Source organism: Pleuronectes platessa, chromosome 11 (assembly GCF_947347685.1).
Source record: "Pleuronectes platessa chromosome 11, fPlePla1.1, whole genome shotgun sequence".
NCBI lineage: Eukaryota > Metazoa > Chordata > Actinopteri > Pleuronectiformes > Pleuronectidae > Pleuronectes > Pleuronectes platessa.
This window is the reverse complement of record NC_070636.1, coordinates 17,445,291-17,461,124: the sequence shown is the minus strand read 5'-3', so window position 1 is coordinate 17,461,124 and position 15,834 is coordinate 17,445,291. Positions and strand designations below refer to the sequence as shown.

The 15,834-nt window shown below is 42.1% G+C and overlaps 2 protein-coding genes across 2 annotated transcripts; one reads left to right on the top strand and one right to left on the bottom strand.

The window, feature by feature from the left end:
* The first annotated feature begins 1,803 nt into the window (after nt 1–1,803).
* On the top strand, nt 1,804–7,832 carry dhrs7 (dehydrogenase/reductase (SDR family) member 7). Its single transcript, XM_053434520.1, has 7 exons — nt 1,804–2,003; nt 4,254–4,406; nt 4,650–4,756; nt 4,978–5,217; nt 5,389–5,511; nt 5,638–5,853; nt 7,580–7,832. The coding sequence occupies exons 1-7, from the start codon at nt 1,874–1,876 to the stop codon at nt 7,619–7,621; spliced, it is 1,011 nt and encodes a 336-aa protein (XP_053290495.1). The 5' UTR covers nt 1,804–1,873; the 3' UTR covers nt 7,622–7,832.
* On the bottom strand, nt 7,828–15,834 carry pcnx4 (pecanex 4; the record flags this gene model as incomplete). The annotated part of the gene is given in 11 exon segments (XM_053434519.1): nt 7,828–8,875; nt 9,283–9,469; nt 9,555–10,660; nt 10,952–11,055; nt 12,898–13,258; nt 13,735–13,857; nt 14,010–14,110; nt 14,233–14,593; nt 14,595–14,772; nt 15,345–15,524; nt 15,626–15,834. Coding segments are annotated over 11 exon segments (3,162 nt in total), but the record flags the coding sequence as incomplete, so codon positions are not given.

Here is a 15,834-nt window from a genome sequence, read left to right as displayed (position 1 = left end):
CTGTAAAGTCGAGGCTTCTGTGACTGCTGCTGCACTCAGAGGACATGTACTATACAACACCAAGCTATATACAGAGAATCACACTAACAACAACAATAATAACAACAACAACACCAAGTTATAGGCAGAGAATCACACTAACAACAACAATAATAACAACAACAACACCAAGTAATATACATAGAATAACACTAACAACAACAATAATAACAACAACACCAAGTTATTTACATAAAATCACACTAACAACAACAGCAGGAATAATAATAATAATTGTAGAGTTATATATAGAAAATCCCACTAATAATAACACCAACAACAGCTTATATACAGAAAATCACACAAACGACAACAACAGCAACGATAATAATAACGACAGTAACAATAATTATAATTATGATACAAATAATAATACTAATAAAAGCAACAACATATATAATAATGATAATACAATAATAATAATATGTTTTATTCACAGGGCTGAATTTGCACATTGAATGGATTTAAGAAATTAAAATGTGTATGTGTCTTACACACAATCATTGTGGAGTGCTATGCTATATGGACGGCTCCCCTTTTTTGCAAAAAGATAACTGCGAAAATCAAGGATTAGAAAGAAGCAATTTTTTTTATATTTAATGCAAGTTGATTTTTATCAGTGTATTTATATATTTATTCTGTTTGTTTGATGCTGTTGTGTGATTGTTTGGATTTTACTGAACCCAGAGAAGTATTACTTCTAATTTTGTTGTATGCATAGCTTACAATGGCAATAAAGGTATTCTGTCTCTAACCAAATAGAATCAAATATTACAAGTTAAATTATACAAGGGCAGGGCAAAGTGCATAGAAATGTATACAATTTTAATGTGAATATAGATATGGGAACCATTTGTTTGTTGTAATGTTTCTTACCGGTGAAGAACTTTAAGCTAAGATATTAAAAATACTTTACAGACACTGAGGACATGACCTACAGGATATGTCCTCAGTGGTATTTCAAAAAGAAATGTCCTTATTGCACAATCTACTCTGAGTTGTTCAGAATTAGAAAATGATCAACATGCACACATCACTGTTGCACAACCCAATGCGGAACAAAGGACAACGATAAATGCAGTTATGGTCCCTAGCATACACTCATGCAGCGTAGACTTGCACAACCCCAGTGCAAGGTCTACACTGGTAATCAGAGAAAATTCAAATTTGAAATAGCTGCACGGCCTGCTTCGCCATCAACAGCTTCAAACAAGAGTAAAAATATCTCACTGATTCTACAAAGAAATTACCGTCAACTAGTGGACATTATGATCAACATGGATTTGTGTTTTCGGGTGTAAATATGTCTTTTGTGATGTCAGTGTTGAGGATTCTGCTGTAGAAGAAATTGTATCTCTACTGATACAACTCAGAGGCACACCTTCTTTTTAGCCTCTGTTCATTCTCTGTTGACATTAATGAGGCCTCTGTAAAAACAAATATGTCGAGGTGGAACATTGATTTGTGTGTAAACATTATGTTTGAAAAGAACAGTTGCCAATGTTGGACATTCATTGCAAAGTGCAAGTCCAACGTTGGCACACTGGAAGTTTCTCTCAACTATTGAGAGAAAAAAATAAAAGTCGTTTAGAACCATCAAGGTGACCTCTATGATCGTCTTAATGTTTTTGTAAAATAAATTAGAAATGGTCTTCACTATATTGATGATCATTTATCTCCATCTTCAGCTGGGGCATCTTTAATATCTTGAAGCTGATTAGCGCCGTGCTTTAACTCTGAAGGTCTCCGGGCGGAAGTGACGCCGTATAGTGGCGCTGCAGTTGTTTGTTGTTCTTCCTCTTCTGTGTGAAACTTAAGTCGCTCTCTTCCGACCATGGACTGCTGCCTGGTATCCGCACTGTGTTGGTTCGTAGGCCTGTTTCTACTCATCCACCTGTTGGCTTTTGTTTTTGGGGATGCAGACTTCACGCTGCTGTGGGCCAGTGTGACAGGAAACAGTCCTGGTGAGCGCAACATTTTAACTTGGTTTATTATTTACATACAGAGAATGAAGCGGGTTTTGGAATCCCAGTGAGTGAAAACAGTCTATTGTCATATATATCAGAGCTGCCAACTCTCACGCTTCCGCCGTGTGACACACGCTTTTGCATGTTTTCACACGCACTCACGCCACACATCCAATTTCTCACGCCAAAAAAAAACCTGGATCTTTTAAGTGAAGCGCATGACTAAATCTATTTTAACTTGTTGACGAGACGAGACGAAAATGTTGGTGGTTGACTAAGTCACGATCATTTTATAAAACATCATCGTATCAGGCCGTCATGAAGTACCAGGAGCGGGCGAGTGTGTGTGTGTGCCCCAGATAGCGCACCGGTCCCGAGGCTCCGCCCCCCGCCCCGCGCACTCGCTCAGAGACACAAGACCAGAGCTCGTTCACGTGAAGGAGCTGGTCACTGACTCACCGGCTGCTCAGTGGAAACAGTGAAAACACAGAGTTTCTCTGGTCTCAGCTGATCAGAGCTCAGCGTCTTGATCAGAGCAGAAGCTGCAGTTGGTTTCTACCGAGCTGCAGTTTCACTTTTCGTTTAAATATTTCGCCAACTAAAATATATATTTTTAAGCTATTAGGCTGCAGCTATATGTTTTTATTTATTTAAAAATAGGGTACTTCTTATTTCATACATTTTCCACAAATACGGGGAGGACTCAAATAACCCTACAAAGGTCTGTGTTTAATTTATTTCGAAGTAGGCCGACACTTGCCTGTGTATTTTCTTCTCTTCATAAGCGTTTGGTTTTTCCTTTGTTGTAACAGGTAAAAATATCAATCAAATGTCAACAGTTTTCTTTATTGTTGTTCGATAATTTCATAAATGCAACAAACCATAGTTTAGTATAGTATAACTTTATATAAAACTTTATTAGCTTTGTTATCAAATATGTTTTGCGGCTCCAGACAAATTTTATTTTGGGGAAGAGGGTCCATTGTGTTGCTTAAAAAGGCTACTGTTTAAGCACTTTATTTGTTGCACTTTTTTGTCTGATGGAAAGTGTGGTGGGAGGCGAACATAAATCATTAACTGCTCTTAAGAATACAATTATTTAAGATATAGGTTAGGTTTCAGTTCAGAATTAGTTGAAAACCATTGTAATCAAAATGTCAATCAACCTACCTTGGTCAAATCTTAAACAAAGGTCTATTAATTAGGCTATATTGTGGTCATTGAGGCACAACAATAGTTTTCTGGTTGAATGTTCAGCTCAAGGCTAGAAGGCCCTACAAGTCATGATCAGAGGAACATGAATCAGAAGAAGTTCAGGTATTGCACATCTTTAGCATACCACCCAAAAATCCACTAGAATGCAGGAAACAACATCTACTTAAACCAACATTTCCTGGGGGTGGACCTTCAGCTATGTCTTTGCGTCACAGAATGTAACCAATGTTGTCCATCTCCAGTCGGCCGCTCCTATCAACGACTTCGGGCCCCAAAGGCCACCAGAATGCAGCGAACAACATGGATACAACGCCAAATTCCAACAATTCCCTGATATTTGAGCCACCAACGTGTGTGGCTGTGTGCGCGGCAAAATGTTGGTCACCCCCGACAAAATCTCACTCCAAGGTTTTTTGAAAAGTTGGCAGCTCTGTATATATATATATATATATATATATATATATATATATATATATATATATATAATAGACGCACGTTACAGGGACAGATACAAAACAGTAAGTAGCCATTTAGCTAGTACAGCTAAAAGTCAGAGTTAGTTGTATTCACTTACAGAATGATTAGTACGTTTGTGTTAAGGTGTGATATCATATCATGTTTGATATATACTTTAAACTATTGTGAAATCACACACACATATACTCAACATTTATATTTTGTACATATTGTATACTGTACCCGCCTCAATCTATCTATCTATCTATCTATCTATCTATCTATCTATCTATCTATCTATCTATCTATCTATCTATCTAAACAATAAGTGTATAGGCATGCATATTTATGATAGATAGATAGATGGATAGATAAGGTTGTATCTATATACACTGTTTATTAAATAAATGTGGAGTAAAAACAGAAATGTTTTCTCTTAAACGCAGTTGAATTTGAATCAAACATAGCACTTGAGTTTATTTCCAACAAGCCGTGACAGTGAGCCAGTGTAATATTGAACAAAATAACTGTTTGTTTCTGTGTGAAATGCTGACAGTTGTGTTTTGTGTTTAACAGAGACCAAGTTGAAAGGCCTGGTGGTGTGGATCACTGGAGCTTCCAGTGGTATTGGAGAGGAGCTGGCCTACCAGCTGGCAAAGTGTGGATCACGACTCATCCTGTCTGCACGACGAGAGGATGAGCTGAACAGGGTTCGACGTTGCTGTTTAGGTGAGAGAAGTATTTTTATTTGTTTTGCAAGTTATTGTAGGATCAGTGTAAAAATAAACTGACAAATAATTCATTACACTGCAGGTAGAATATTGATATATTTTTAGTGGTTTTCTTATTTCATACTGTTAATCTTTGTTCTCAGACCAACAGTAAATTGTCCAATGGTTTTGTGATTTCACTTGTTTCATTCAGTGTCTAACCTATTTATGACTGAATTTACTTCATCATTTATTCTGTAAGAAAACTCCGGCCTCCATGATGAAGATATTCTCGTTCTTCCACTTGATTTGTTGGAGAGGACATCGCATGAGGAAAAAGCAAAAGCCGCAATTCAACACTTTGGACACGTGAGGCCACTTCAGTTGCTCTTTTGTTGTAGAGAAATCTATTTGAATTTTCAACAAGAACATTTCTGCTGAATTTTAAGTTCAATAATAAGGTTTATGTTGGTTTTCCGTTACATAATAGACATAGTGCATAAAGTCTTCACTTCACCTTGATGTTCTCTTTTCGTAATTCAAGTTCAAATCATGCCGTTTTCTGGTCTCTGGTCTCTTTGCCTTTTCAGATTGACATCCTAATCAACAATGGCGGCCGAAGCCAGCGCTCCCTGTGCATAGACACCAATGTTGACGTGTACCAGGGCCTGATGGAGCTCAACTTCCTGGGCACGGTCTCCATCACCAAGCAGGTGCTGCCTGAGATGACACGGCGAGGAACTGGGAGCATTGTGACCGTCAGCAGTGTGACTGGCCTCGCTGGCGTGCCCCTGTCAACTGGATACTCTGCCAGCAAACATGCTCTTCAGGTGAGGGGAACAAAAATAACAGTTTGGTTTGTGTTTGGGCTTCGACTGTGTCACAGAGGAGCATGTCTGGTTCATCTGTATCTGCCTTACTGTGCAATACCTCAGACTATAATGCAAGTGACGACATGTATGAATGAACACTCTTGTTGATAATAACTTTATTGTCCACAGGGATTTTTTAATTCCCTTCGGGTTGAACTGTCGGAGTATCCAAACATACTCATCAGCACAGTGTGTCCAGGGCCTGTGCAGTCACAGATTATCCAAAATGCCTTCACAGAGGAGCTGAACAAGGTACTGCTCTTCATTTCTTAACATAACATTATCCAGTATTTTAGCCATGTTTGATCTGTTTGATGTGAAAGAAGCTATTGCAGGTGTTTGGTCTCAGTAAAAACGGAATTTCTTCCATTACATAAGCCTCTGGCCTCAGCTGGTAAGCAAGAACACAAGATGCCGACAAGTCGCTGTGTGCGTTTAATGCTGGTGGGAATGGCCAACGGGGTCAAGGAAATGTGGATCGCACAGCAGCCCTTCCTCCTGTTTTACTACGTCTGGCAGTACGCTCCCACATTGGCCTGGTTCATGACTGACATCATGGGCAGGAAAAGGGTGCAGAATTTCAAAGCTGGTTTGGTAGGTACATAATAAATAACTTTTGAGAAATATACATGTACAATATTAATACGATGCAAATCAAGCTTATTATCAAACTGGTTTACCGGGTATAACACTGAGGAAAAACAAATATCCTACATTTTTTATGACAGTTACCTCCGCCAAGTCTTTTTGATTAGTTGTTTGTCAGCATGAATACGCAAAAACTACTGAACGAATTTCTACTGGACCCATTCCATTTTAAAGTGGATTTTCTGCAAGTCTTTGTTATTTGACATTTTTACTATTTTCCCAGGGAATAATAGTTCATACATCTTGATTGGGAAAAAAATCTAGCATTATTTAGAGGATTGATATCTTTTGTGTGTAATTTTGAGTGACTTGATTTAATTTAAAGGGGTTGGTAATCCTGGAAAAGCTAGCAAGAGCAGGCTACACAATAAATGTAACCGATACATGGCAAACCCCCTCCCATCGCCCTTCTCGTCAAAGCTACGCCGCCAAAACACATCAATGCGCACTTCCTGTCACTTTTACGTGACTCGCGCGCTATTTTAAGTGTTTCAGAAACATGTTAGCAGCGCAAATAAATGCTTTTCCCAAACTGTAAAACTATCGCTTAAAAGTCGTGTGGAGCGATGCTGGGAGTCTGCTTAGGTCATTAAACTCCATATACTGGAAAGATTTGTAAATTGGTTCCATCTTAACCGCTGAAACATCACAGGTGAGAAGAAGCCACGTGATCAAAAAGTCCTTGGAACAGATTTGATGAGCAAAAATAATCATTCCCTGCACCACTGAAACATAATCGTCTATATCCAAGATGCAGGTCCATAAACGTCAGGTAAAAAGGCTTCACTTTACTCAGGAGCCGTCAGAAGGTGCTCACATCTGACAGGATCAGTTTGTGGTTCCTGTGTGCTCGGCCTTGCTGCTGCATCCTGTAAGACTGACCTTCCTCCATTTAAACTGGGACCGGGGGATCCTCACAGTGTGAAAGCACTGAAAGCAGTTGAATACAGCAGAGCGTGGCAGACACAAAGCAGAGCTGTCTCTTAGCAGCTGGGGGGCCTCAGCTGTTGCTGACCTTGCTTGGGTCTAAAGAGAAGACGGTGGCCAGGGTATGACTCCCCCCCGCCCCCCTGGTGTTGACTGACAGACTGACCAGTGTGTCTGGTGGCCTCTGCTGGACAGTGAGAGCTGAGGGCCATGGAGAAAGGTCAATTTCCAACCGGCTAGACTTGAGAGCGTCACATGCTTTTGCTTCAGTAGGACAAAAATAAAAATTGCGGTGTGTGAACCTAAGAAACAAAAGGGTCAACCCCCTGATCACAACACATCTCACCAAGTAATAACCTAGCATTGCACGAGAGCAAGTTCCTCCGCCGTGGCCCAACAGCCCCATTATGAAACAACATTTTAATTCACTGGATTACTCTCATTAATATCAGTCACTCTAAACATGACATTTGTTTCCATTAAGATTCATGAAATATTCTCTGATAAATCGGGGACAATGTTGAAAAACTAAAAACCCACCCTGATTTGGATCTGCAGCAAAATGTAACTCATACTTCATCCTTCCACCAAATGTTGTGTTGATCCGTCCAGGAGTCTTTGCCTAATCCTGCTAACCAACAGACAGCCAAAACTAAAACATGGCCATAACATCCTTGGTGGAAGAAATAAAGATGACATTTTGATTTCATTCACAAACACCAACAGTCACTTCTTTTTTTTGCAGGATGCAGACTCTGGATACTTTAGTAAACTCAAGAGGTCCTGATTGTCACAGTGAAGTGGAAACGTGTTTGATGCATGTGTGACTGATGTGTTCTCCTGCTCAGTTTGAGAGTTTTTGTCTTAATTTGAGTGGGAAACAAGGGAACTAGTAAATCTTCCTATATCCAGATAATGTGTATGTAACCGAATAACCATATGTAAGAATGACAATTTTTTCCTGTTTGAATGGCCAATAAAATTCAGTTTCGATATTTTTCAGCCTCTGCCAAGCTATTTTATTAGAAGTATATACAGTTAAACATATAAAAAACAACAATATGTACAAGAAACTGGACATTTTCATAGAATTCTTCATTCTAGACTGTAAACAAGTGAATTGTAAACAAAACGAGCACTAAACACCTTACACATACAGCATGACATACCCAAGGCACATCCTTGATATTTCTTAACAAAACTTTAGAATTGTCCCTTTCTTTGTGGAATGAGGAGGGTAAATCCCCTGAAAACTGAAATCTAAAGTACAATAAAACCAGAGGTATTCCACAGGTGTCTCCCAGGGGGGATGGGTCATTTAAAAACTTCATCACAACCATTAACATGGAAAAAAACACAAAAACGTATGTGCTTCAGTGGAAACCTGTCAATGGTCAAAACTTTCAAGATACAAATGTTTGAAGGGAGTTTATCTTAACGTGCGCTTCTGTGAACTCGTCCACATCGTCAGTTAAAATCTGGTCTGAAGATTTTGAAACCGTGGAACATTGGTGACGCCACGGCTTCTTCCTCTGTGGTTCAGGAAGTGAAGCACAAAACGTTTTTTTTATTAAAGTTGAAAAACAAGTTTCCACACAGACATCACTCTTCTGAACTAAAGAGTCAACAGTTTTAAAAGTAAAACTCTAAAACCATTAGAATTCTTCTCTTTTTTCCCCCTATAGTTTCCACATAAACTTCCTAATAACCATTACCTTTGGAAATAGAGGTCTTGCTGTGAGACTGACTGAAAAGCAGCCCCTTCCCACTTCTGAGTATGTTCATATGTTCAGAGGCAGGGGAAGTGGAGGGGGGCTGAAGAGTAAATGGGATACCCTAAAGGGGGATCGGCTGCCTGAACAGTTAAGTTTCTGAGCATGAAGGGGTGAGCCTGGATGCTGTAACGCTCCTCGTCGTCATTGGTGGCATACAGGAGCTCCCAGGAAAGGTTTGCCCACTGGCCTCGTACCCCCTCTCCGTTCAGACGGCCCACCTGCACCAGCTGCTCCTGTAGGGACAGGACTCGTCCTGTGTAAGTACCCTGTGGACATGGAATAGCAAATGGTAAATGGTCTGTATTTATGAGTCTTGATAACTACTCACACAGCACTTTACAGAACAGTTTAGCCATTTATCCATTCACATACACATTCACACAGTGCATCTATTTGCAGCACGTTCTGTCACACACCACTCACACACTGCTGGGACTGCAGTCAGGGGCTATTTGGGGAATCATTGTCTTGCCTAAGGACACATCGGCATGCCACAGCCACCCACACATATACATGCAGAAACATACACACAAACAAATGTAAAAACATTTTTCACTGAGATGGCCTCTGAATAGGTAAGGATCTCAACAAGAGTATTATATTATGCATGTTGTTGTAATATACATTTTCCAGCCTAAATTGAATGTGAAGAAGGGTTTGTCTGTGTAATCACCATAGCTAGGTCATGTCCTAGAGAGAATAGGAAGGGTTTCTCCTGAAGGACACTGTCGTGCCAGCCTTTTTCTGTCACCAGGCCAATGTACCAATCCCTTTCATATTCCTCCAAGGTGCTGAACAATTCATCCAGGGACTCCATGGGCCCCAAGCTCGCTTGATCAAACAGCAGCTTGAAACTGAACCTGAAAGCAAATACAAACAGGCAGACTTTATGAAACATGGTTCCAGTGATCATAACAGAAAACATTAACTTAATATGCATTTTACCTGAAAGCCTGAAGCGAGAGTTGATAAAGCTCTTTACTTGAAGAGAGCCACTCCAGTCCTTCTGTCCATGGCACATCTCCACAGTAGAGCCTGTAGACGTAACTGGGACTGGTGAAAGCTGACTCTGCCCCCAGTGAGATGAGACAGGAGAGTACAACTTGAGCATGCAGTTCTTTCAAAGCTTCATCCTCCTTCAGGGCTTTGGTCATGTCCTCTGAGCTCTCGCCCTGCACAGCAGGCCCGAAGCGCCCCAGGGAAAACCGGAACCAGTCCTCTGGAAACAAAGGCCTGAGCTGCAGCAGGCGGGATGGTAGCAGCGGTGCAGTCCTCCACCCTGTCGGTAGGTTGAAAACCTCTGATTGAGGGCAGCTGAAGTTCAGATGAGGGACTGAGTTGGGACTCTCTCTGAACACCTCTGTGTTCCGGCCTCTATCCACAGCTGGCATCCCGATGCCCAGTCCCAGGGGCTGAAGAGGCTGCAAGGCAGAGAGAGCCATGTTTTCAAAGAGACTGTCCATCTCCACAGAGCCCGGCAGAGACGCCCCTGTCTGCAGCGCCGTGAGTCCAGACTGAGCTTCTGCAGTCACTAAAGCCACCGTCCGTCTGGCCTGTTGAGGTCCAAATAAATCGTCCTCATCTGACCAATCACCAAGGGAGGTCAAGCTGGAGCTGTCTTGTCTAAACCTGAGAGAAGACACGTTTGATTCCACCACGACAGCCTCAGGTGGTTGGTTGCAGGTAGTGTGGGCCAGCTGAGAAGACTGGGACTTCCTGCCTCCAACCCCTGGCCCGTCGTCGCTGCTCCACAGGAACCCTTTGTGCTTCTGAACACAGTATCGAAGGAGCAACCAGACCAACACTTTGAGAAAGTCATCTTGAAGTTTCCTCAAGTTGTCATGTGAATCAATGATGCCGGAGAGCACATTCCGGGCGTCAGAATAGACTCGAACTGCGAGGGCGGCACAAGGGGTGAGGGCGTTCCCCCAGTGCAGGTTGAATCCCTGAGTGAAGCCGAGCCTCTCGGGCCGCTCAAAAGCCGCCTCGAACACCTCATCCACCCTCCGTGCCTCCACTGTGTGACAAGATGTCTCCTGCAACTCCAGACCCTGTACCAAAATACACCACATTATTTGATCTTCTTGAAAATGGCTAAACTGATGCTTAATTGTAAAAAGCTGCTTTCAGACATGCAGTGAACTCTAGACATTCTCCTGAGATTCTAATGTATAATATGATATATAATGTCTGTGTGAGCTCAGGTGAACCTCGCAAGAGTTCTGTGTTGTTGTGAACACACTAACCAGAGAATGAAAGACAAATTCCAGAGAAAACCCTCATTTGTGTGGGAATTCTCCAGAGAACTTTTCTGTTAATGTCTAAAGAGCAAGATACACTACCTTAATGTTGACTGTACAATAGCCGTATCCTCTCTCCAGGATCATTATCCAAACCATACGGTCCTGAAAGCGGCCGAGGAAATGAGAACCCGGGGCTAAAGAACCTACAGACAGGGAGAAAAATAATCAGTCATCCATGTGTCTAACATGCTGGAGATACGATTTGTAAATTGGGGGCATTGAAGAAGGGAACACACAAGATATACATCATGCAACAAACAGCCAGTCTCGCCGCGCATCCCTTTCATTTTGCATCAGCCGTGCGTCCCTCTGCTGACTATTTGGATCACATGGCTGCTGGATGAGCTGCGGAAAGACATGTACCATCGCAGTAGTACAGGAAGGTCATGATACTATTTTAACTGGCTGACTGCACAGAGATCTAAATATTAAATCTCTTCCTGGCCTTAGCTTTGCATTAGACTCTAAAACTTCACTCCTTTTATACAATGGGTTTCGGAGGCAGAAGACGGTGGGCAGATGTTCATTTCAACACAGATGAAAACCAGTGGCAAGGTGATAGGAGATGTTTTTTTGGAGTAGTTGAGTAGTGCCTGCGTGGCTCAAGGATAATGTTATGTCCCATCATGACATCTCAGATTAAACCCAGCCGCTACCTCATAATGGGAAGTGACACGCTGGGCAGACTCCCTTCCTGGTCACTGCTCCCCAGCCCCCCCGTGCGAGTGAAGCAAAAGAACACTACAAACCACCGTCTTTAGACTGCATGTATCAACTTAACAGGCGCTTATTTTGAATTATACATAACAGCTATAGCACCCCCGAGCACAAAAACAAAAACAGTACGACAGAGTGATGACATCACCTCAGTGGTTTTGTTCAGTTTGAACTCATCAGTCCATAAATAATGATTCTCTACTTGCACTGGGTTTTTTTTTCTCCTGCCCCCTCCTGATCGAGCGCAGGACAAAATCCTAGCAGCAGCTCCGTTTGCCCTAAGAGTATTATGCGGTTAATGGTGTGGAAACATTTGGATGTAATGAATACAGATCAGAGCTTTTTTTTTTGGGTCACTTCACAGAAGCTCAACTGGATCATGCGAGCTCGCATTACTGCCAGCAACAAAATTCCTCTTGCTATCAACCATATGAGGTGATGCTTCAGTGCTCTCTGATCTGCATACAGACCCGACTTGACCCATGGGAGAGGTCAGTCACTGCGATCATAGCTCAAGTCAAAACACACTGAAGGCAAAAAATTAATAAAAAACACAAACTTGTGGGTATATAAAGTTTAAGCCACGCTGAATGATATATTTTATTCAACGTATAGTTCTTGAGCCAATTAATCCAATTGAATAGCTAATTAGGAGGTTAGGTTTTCATCTGGGTTTTTTTTGTTTGTTAGTTACCAGAGTTACGCAAAAATTACACGGCAGATAAACAGGAAACTTGGAGGAAGGACCAGGTACACAACGGGGAAGAACCCATTACATTTTGATGCCGATAGTGATCAGGGGCAGATCCAGGATTTGTCACTTTCTTCAACGTTGCAAAGTACAACGTTTTTTCAGCATATTCATTGATTTCACAGAGAAAAATGTTGGGATCTTGATGGAAAAGATTGACATATTTAGGGGGTTGGTATCAATGAGTGTGTACATTTTGGTGTGGACGCAAATAAAAATTAAGATCAAGTTGATTTAAATGTGTTTTCAGAAGGGGACAGTTGGGTCCGGAGGTATGCGCCGTACTGAGTGCTATTCTACTTAATTAAATGTAATGACCAATTCCAAATACTTTGATTAATATAAATATTTTTTGTCATTAAGGATGCCTGTACAATGTGCAATAAAATAGAATATTCTGACATTTACAAATCTAACAAATGCTGAAATAGTCAACACCATTTACTTGTAACATTTGAAAAGGATAAAAATTGTCAGTCACAAAAGACAGGTGCGATTTCAAGCATGCACAACTAACCCAGTGACCCTCTCGCAAAGGCTGTCCTCAGAGCTGAGGCCAGACTACCGCTCATCTGCTGGTAGAAGATAGAGTCCGTGCAGGGACAGGCCGTACCCACAGGCCCTGGCCAACTGCGCTGAGGCCTTGGGAAGCCCACCAGGAAGATGGGCAGGGTGAAGAGGGGCAGCAGAGGGGCAGAGAGCAGGGCAGAGAGCGCCACCACTGCCAGCAGCAGTGGGCACAGAGAGGCGTTCAGAGCCAAGAGAGTTCCGGCCGACTGACGGCGCTGCTTCTTCTCAGTCCAAGACGTCACCAACACAGTCAGGGTGAACTTAAGCTTAGCCAGGAACTGGGTCAGTCTGTCAATCACAAGGCCCACCTGAATCACAAACACAGAGGCAATGACGCAGAGTATGTTTAATTGACTAGTGTGCTTCAATAACTTTTTTTTTATTTGTGTTCTTTTGTTGTATTCCTCATATCTTACTGTATTGACTGAAACTTACAATCGTAAGTGAATTAACATTTCTCTATTGAGTGATAACAAAAACCGAACATAAATTCCAGAGTTTGAGATCTTTTGTATTGGAATACATTAAATTGTACCAGTGTATTGTTAAGTTATTTTTTAAACACAGTGCTGAATTTAGCTTAGGGAAGATGTAGAAAAACAGGGTAAAGATGGGATCATTGTCCCCATTTCATTATATTTACATTTAGAAAACATTTATAACCATTATGTTCTAAATAGTAAAAACTTATGTTGTTATAGTTCAGAAATGAAGTATCTCATAGATGCAGATGTAATAATGTAAACGGAAGAAGCAGCAAGGGACAAATCCATTTCAATCTCACCAGAAGAAGCTGAACTCCAGTTCCCAGGTTGTCCCAGCCCGGCAGCACTTTGTTTCCAGCTGCAAGCCGCACCAGGACCACCACCACCATCTGGAGCAGAGCATCTTCTGAGCTCTGCCACAACTGCACAGAGGCACAAAAGGTACAAAACTTAAGTGAAATTAATCACACAGGAAATAATCACATATGATAGTATACAAAAAGTGAAGACAATTTCTGCATGTTTTGTTCATGCTGATAGTTAAGGCCGTGAGAGAGAGTGAACGTATTCATACCACTCTGAAGGCTCGTGCGAATCCCACACTGAGGGACGCCCTGTGGAGCAGCTGCAGAGATTTGTCCATAGACAGAAAAGCAACCATGGCAAACGGAGACACTATCAAGTGAAACACAGAAAATACAGGGTCAAAAACCCATTCACATACAGAGCACTGGTGTTTTCACACCTGAGAAGTATGTTAAGATTGGAATCTCAGACTTAAAATACACCAAGCTCACCAAGGTAGAGAAGGACTCTTCTGATTGCTGCAGCAATGTATAATCCTCTGTTCCTCTGCTTAAAAGTCTGAACACTGGACATCCCCTTTGGGTACAGGGGATTGAGGAACACTCCTCCAAATACATAGGCCCCCTGGATCTCTCTGAGAGCCCAGCAGAGGCAGAACAGTATGAGGAGAAGGTAGCTGACAAGAGCCTGGGGTCCTGTGACCAAGCTCTGGGACTGCGCTGAACCGAGGAAGTGATGTAACAGCCCGGCCTCTGCCATTGCCACCAGTAGCAGGCTCAAATATAGCAGCAGCTCCCTCCAGCCCAGAATCCAGCCAAAAGAACTGGGAGGAGGAGGTGGCGACCCCCCCTCTGTGAAATCCACGGTCGCCGAAGGCTGCCCGGGGCCCCCGGCAGAGGGTGCCGACCTGGCTGAGGTCCAAACTCAGCAAAAATCCCGCAGAGATGGAGAAGAGAACAACACCCAGTGTCGATGGGATGAAGTAATTACAAACAGCTACGCTGGCAGATACACCAAACATCAGCAGCAGCCTGTGGGACAGCACACATACACAGTCAGCACCAATGATACACAGGCAAGTGTCACACTTGTCACTTCACTGGGACAATTACAGTCTGATGTGGACAGGTTTCTCACATAACATGAGCAGGAGTTGATGGCATTAAAAACATGTTCTGGTTTAACTGATGCTGTAGAGGGTTTCAGACAAACCAGCATTTTATCTGATATAATAATATATACGAAATTCAAGGTGAAATAATGAACATCGATACAATTCAGTGTAGTGTTACAGCTGCTGTGGCACCAGAACTTCAACAGACAATTGCATATGGAAACCAACAGACTTAAATCTATGAATTTGCACATGTACAATATATAGTATTAGGTATATGAAATGATGAATGAAAAGAAGAGGAGACTTGATCTTAAAACACAGGCACATGACTGTGGTGTTGATGACAAACATTTTTTTTTTTTTGTGGCTTGATGCTTCTAGATTTTTTACTTGAATTTTCTTGCTCTCAGCACGGCCGGAAAAAGTGTTTCTTAATACCAGTGGAACACTCAAATTTAGCTTGAAGCTTATTGCTCTTGTTTATACCTGAGGTTGCTAGACATGGGGGAGCCTCCAAAGCCAAGCACGAGCGCCTGCTCCATGCCCCAGAGGAGCAGGGCATCCAGGGGAGGCAGTATACCCAGAGCCCACAGCAGAGGTAGGAAGAGGAACAGCACATGGAGAACCTGACTGGCGAGATGGAGCTCAGGTGCAGAGCCTGAGAATCTGAGTCACAGCAAAATATAGAGATTTATTATAACAGCAAGACTTATGTGAAATAAAATTGTATTTTCTCAGTAAATCAGACAACTGTTACTTTTGCTCACCTGTCAGCAAGGTCCACAGCGATGAAAATAAAATGTACAGGGGCCGGGTGAGGCGGGGTAACTTCATAAGTGTCCTGTGCATGGAAAGTGGCCGTCTCTGTGGCCGTATTTACAATGAGGGAATACTCAGCTATACACAATGTCACCCAACTCAGTACAAAGACTACTAGGGACACACCAATGCTGCTGTAGAGAGCAGTCAGTCTGCC